At 36.4% G+C, this 6,000-nt stretch overlaps 1 protein-coding gene across 2 annotated transcripts in view; it reads right to left on the reverse strand.

The window, feature by feature from the left end:
- Rabgap1l (RAB GTPase activating protein 1 like) overlaps positions 1 to 6,000 on the reverse strand; it is a 551,913-nt gene that overhangs the window by 406,639 nt on the left and 139,274 nt on the right. For both annotated transcript variants that reach the window (XM_021173796.2, XM_021173811.2), the window contains exon 12: positions 5,755 to 5,848. In XM_021173796.2, the coding sequence (XP_021029455.1) occupies positions 5,755 to 5,848 (94 nt within the window). The remainder of the gene's footprint in view (positions 1 to 5,754; positions 5,849 to 6,000) is intronic.

Consider the following 6,000-nt stretch of genomic DNA (forward strand, 5'->3'; position numbering starts at 1 on the left):
TCACTCAATTAATCCATGGCATATGCCCATGGCACTGACTTCAGTAGGTATTCTCTCTCTTTTTAAATTAACCTGGATCCCTGAGATCTCAAACACTGGACTACCAACCAGGCATCATACACCAGCTGATATGAGGCCCCAAAACATATACAGCAGAGGACTGCTGAGTGCTGGCTCAGTCAGAGAAGATGCACCTAACCCTCAAGAGACTGGAGGTCCCAGGGAGTGGAGAAGTCAGGTGGAGTGGGGGCTAGGGGGTAGGGACATCCTCAAGGAGACATAGGGGTGTGTATGGAATATGGAACAGTCAGAGGGTGGACCAGGAGGGGGATAAAATCTGGAATGTAAAAAAAAAAAAAAAAGATTAAGTAAAAATGTTTTTAAAAAGGATATGTATAGGCTATGGTTAGAATGTTTTTATAAATCAAAAATAGTTTGAAACATACTTTAATTATTCTTTTTATATCCACTATTTATACCTGAATTTAAATGCTGCCACTGTCCAAATGAATTGTTTCAGAGGTTTAGTGAAAAATATCCAATTTTGACATAACATTGAAAAATGACATCTCTAAAAATAAATTTGTGCTCTCATATTTAGAAAGAAAGAAAGAAAGAAAGAAAGAAAGAAAGAAAGAAAGAAAGAAAGAAAGAAGGAAAGAAAGAGGGCTGGTGAGATGGCTCAGTGGGTAAGAGCACCCGACTGCTCTTCCAAAGATCCGGAGTTCAAATCCCAGCAACCACATGGTGGCTCACAACCATCTGTAACAAGATCTGACTCCCTCTTCTGGAGTGTCTGAAGACAACTACAGTGTACTTACATATAATAAATAAATAAATCTTTAAAAAAAAAAAAGAAAAGAAAAGAAAGAAAGAAAGAAAGAAAGAAAGAAAGAAAGAAAGAAAGAAAGAAAGAAAGAAAGAAAGAAAGAAAGATAGATCAAGTGACCATAGATGTGTGAGTTCATTTCTGGGCCTTCAGTTCTATTTCACTGATCTTCCCCCTGTCTCTGTAACAGTATCAGGCAGCTTTTATCACTATTGCTCTGTAATACAGCTTGAGGTCAGGGATGGTGATTCCCCCAGAAGTTCCTTTATTGCTGAGAATATTTTTTCCCTATCCTGGGTTTTTTGTTATTTGCAAATTGCTCTAACTCTATGAAGAACTAAGTTGGAATTTTGGTGGGGATTGCACTGTCTCTGTAGATTGCTTTCAGCAAGATGGCCATTTTTATTATATTAATCCTGCCAATCAATCCATGAGCATGGGAGATCTTTCCATCTTCTGAGATCTTCGATTTCTTTCTTCAGAGACTTGAAGTTCTTGTCATACGGACCTTTCACTTGCTTGGTTAGAGTCACACCAAGGTATATAATATTACTTGTGACTATTGTGAAGTGTGTCGTTTTACTAATTTCTTTCTCAGCCTGTTTAACCTTTAAGTAGAGGAAGGCTACTGATTTGTTCGAGTTAATTTTATATCCCGAGACTCTGCTGCCTGATATAGCTGTCTGCTGAGAAGCTCTGCCAAAGCCTGACATATAGAAATGCAGAAGCTTGCAGCCAACCACTGAGCTAATCACACGGTCCCCAATGGAAGAATTAGAGAAAGAACTTAAGGAGCTGAAGGGCTTTGCAACCCCATAGGAAGAATAACAATATCAACCAACCAAAGCTCCCAGGGTCTAAACCACCAACCAAGGAGCACACATGCAGGGACCCATGGCTCCAGCCATATATATAGCAGAGGATGGCCTTGTAGGGAATCAATGGGAGAAAAGGCCCTTGGTCCTGTTAAGGCTGGATGCTCCAGTGTAAGGGAATGAGAGGGTAGGGAGGCAGGAGTGGGTGGATGGGTGGGTAGGGGTACACCCTCATAGAAGTAGGAGGAGAGGGATGGGATAGAGGGTTTCGGGGGAGAGGCAGGAACTGGGAAAGGCAATAATAACTGAATTGTAAATAAATAAAATATCCAATAAAAAAAGAAAGCAAAAATTAACTTTTGACTTTGGCATATGGGTTATGAGATATCATGAAGTGTTTACAAACAAAGAAAGTTTTAATAAATTATCCTTTCTCGACCTCCCAATTCTGCTTCTCCCTTTGATTCCCCCAGGTCTTTTTTTCCTTATGTCTTTTTAAAAAAAATATTAATCATTCCATTCATTTACATCTCAAGGTATTTTCAATCCTTTCAGTGTTGACCACTCATATACTTGATCCTTTGCTGCTTTCCTAAGGATCAAGGATAAAACCTAGTTCTTATCCATCCCTCAAGCACCATCAATGATTGCTTCTCCACTCTTGTCACCAGTGAGCTAATTCTTTTACTGTCTTGTTTGTAGGCATTATTACCTTTGCAATGTCTTTCAGGTACCTGGGGAATCAACAGCACCCTAAAATCAGCAAAGGCACAATCTGAACTGTCTTCTCTCAAAATCTGATTGTTTTCCAAGATTACCTCAACTCCAGTGATTACCACCATAATCTATCCAGACTAAAAATCTAGTTGTTACCATTGATAGCACTCATCATCTGAATTCATTCCTGGCACATCATCACATCTAAAAGATCTTATTTGCTCAGCTTCTGGCACACTTATGATATTTACACTCTACTGACATTAATTTTACACCCTTACACTCTGCAAGAGCCTCCTAACATACATGCGTCCTTTACAATACGTTTCTAGCTTTATAGGCAGAATGAAAGAAATAAGCTTGATTAAATAATCTGTTAGATCAGAATGTATATAATGATTTACTGAGGATTTTGAAAGTTGAAGTCATATCAATAGTCATATATGCATATGGATATACATATCTATTGAAGTTAATAATCAACAATCCCAATAAACATGTTTACTATGATAAATAATTTAATTCAGCTAACATTCTACTTCTACCTGATTCTACATACAAGCATTTGTTTCATAAAGTTTAGTGAAAATCATTTATTCTCTGCCATTAAAAATCTAGACATTATCTTATAGGTTAATATTTTTAGAAAATTGGATAACTTATACTATCAAGGATTAACAGCTTTACTTTGCTGGGTTTCATAGAATAAAACTGCATTAAAACTCTATTACCTACTTGCTTAATAGACAATAAATAATGGATATTAAGCCAAATAGTAATAATATATATGACCAGGAAAAGTATGAATAATTTTTAAAAAGATATTTTATCATTATTGTGCAAGCGGGGTGTGTATACAAGTAAAACTCAAGAGAACGATTCTGTGGAGTGGGTTCTCCCCTTCCAAGGACCAAATTCAGGTACTCAGGCTCGAATACCAAGTACCTTTACCTGCCGAGTCATCTCAAAGATCCAAAAGTAATTTGTTAAACTAAACAATGCTTTCAATATTTCTAGTAAAAATATGACAACATATATCCATGGTTTAGATGGACACTAAATGCAGCTATCAGAAAGAGACAACCAATCACATGGCTTCCCTTAAACAAGACAGATATATAATGCAATTATTAAAAATGTACATACAAACCAAACAAATGGGCTAGAGAGATGGCTCAGCAGGTAAGAGCACTGACTGCTCTTCCAGACTCCAAACACTTTTGTCTGTGCTTTTATTTGGTTATAGCCCAGTGTTTTCTTTTTCCTTTTGGGCGGTGTTTTATTTTGTTTTCTTGGTTTTCTGTTGAATTAGGTTTTTGTTTGTTTTCTGAGAAGAACTTAAAGGTAGGTAGGTAGAGACGGGTAGAGGACCTGGAAGGAGTTGGGGGAAGGAAATATCTTTCAAGTTAAAAATTTTTTCAAAAAATAATAATATTTTAAAAGCTCCCCAATATTACATGAAGTGAATGAGAATGCTCAAAGTGAATATGCCTATTTTGTTCCAGTCTGAGGGTTTCAATTTTAAAGAGAACAGTGCAGGCTCATGGTAGTTGCACACTCTTTTTTTAAAATATTTTTTATTAGGTATTTTCCTCATTTACATTTCCAATGCTATCCCAAAAGTCCCCCATACCCTCCCCCCCACTCCCCTACCCACCCACTCCCACTTTTTGGCCCTGGCGTTCTCCTGTACTGGGGCATATAAAGTTTGGGTGTCCAATGGGCCTCTCTTTCCAGTGATGGCCGACTAGGCCATCTTTTGATACATATGCAGCTAGAGTCAAGAGCTCCAGGGTACTGGTTAGTTCATAATGTTGTTCCACCTATAGGGCTGCAGATCCCTTTAGCTCCTTGGGTACTTTCTCTAGCTCCTCCATTAATCCCAGCATTCTGGAGACAGAGGCTGGTAGATCTCTCAGTTTGAGGCCACCCTGGTCTGCAGAGTGAGTTTCAGGACAGCCAGGGCTACATAGAGAAATCCTATCATGAAAAGCAAAAAATACAAACAAATAAACAAAAAAATCAATAATGGCTATATTTTATAGGTGCCTATTACAGACCTGTGAAAACTCCCTGAATTCCTAGTTTGCTGAGTCATATCATTAACAAGTGATGAAGATTTTTAAAGGTTTTTAAATGCATCTATTGAAATAATTGTATTCTTTTTCTTCAAGTGATATGGCAACTTACTAATTTATTTTCAAATGCTGCCGCACACTTAATTTCCCAGAATAAACTGCATTTAGCTATGCTTTATTCTTTTCCTTATAAATCACTTATTTTGACACATTCTTACTATTGTTGAAGACTTTTAACCTTATGTTCACTAGACATATATGACAATGGTTTGTCATAATATTTTAATTTGGTTTTGTGATCTGTGTATGCTAATGTCATAAAATTAATTCAAAATAATTACCTTCTATATTCTGAGAAAGACTGCATAAAACTTAACAGTTCACCTTTTATAACTATTTGGTAGAATTTTCTAATTAGGTTTAAGGATTTCTTTGTTAAGAAAAAATTTTTGAAACAGGGTTAGATATTTATCTCAGTTGAGAGAATACCTGCCTAGAATGCACAAGGCCCAGCACTGCAAACTCCTTATGCTGGCACATCTGTAATGCCTCATGCTGGCACATCTGTAATGCCCTTATGCTGGCACATCTGTAATGCCCTTATGCTGGCACATCTGTAAGGTAGCATTTGGTAGGCAGAGGAAGGAGAATCAGAAGTTCTTGTTATAATTGGCTACATTCAAGGTCACCTTGGCTAAGTGAAATACTTTCTCAAAAAGGAAAGGAAAACACCTCAATAAAGAAATGAATTCAAAGATACCAGACCATAAAGATTATTGCATTCGAGTAATTCTGACATTCCAGATCTTTCCAGGAATTTGTTCATTTCACCTGGCCTTCAAACTTGGGTTATGAAAAATAACTTCTGAAAGGAACTTAAATAGAACCCATACAGGAGAAGATCTAGACAGACTAACATGAAGGGCAGCTAGGAATCACATTTTAATTTTTATATCTTTCAGTACATCAAGAGCCTGTGTATTCAGCTAGTAAAGGCCCTTTCGGTGCAAGCCTGGAGACCTGAGTTTGACACCTGAAACATACATGGAGGTGGAAGAGGACGGGATCCACAAAGTTGGACTGTTAACAACATACATGCACACCCTCATACACACAATCATGCATACAAACACATTAATAAATGTATTTATAAATCTATTTATAAATGTATTAATAAGTAAATAACTTAAGGGATATTAATTAACTTAAAGGATATTAAGATAGCTCTTAATATTAAAGTTTTAAATTTTCTTAATTGATATAAAAATCAACACTAAGTATATACAGGTAAATATTTTAATAAAAAAATTCTTACCATCTTCCTAACAATTCTCCCCAAGAATAGAGAATCTTCTCAGGACAGTCTTTTGACACATCACCTGTTCCACTCGAGAGTTCATTATCACTCTCTACAGAAAAAAAAAAATACACAGTATATAAGATATAAGTACTTTCTTTTTTTTTTTTTTGATTAATATGGGTTCCATTTGGCTATCTGGATGGTATTTGTATCTTTTTTTTTAATTAGGTATTTTCCTCATTTACATTTCCAATGCTATCC

The sequence above is a fragment of the Mus caroli genome, chromosome 1 (assembly GCF_900094665.2).
Source record: "Mus caroli chromosome 1, CAROLI_EIJ_v1.1, whole genome shotgun sequence".
NCBI classification, from domain to species: Eukaryota; Metazoa; Chordata; class Mammalia; order Rodentia; family Muridae; genus Mus; species Mus caroli.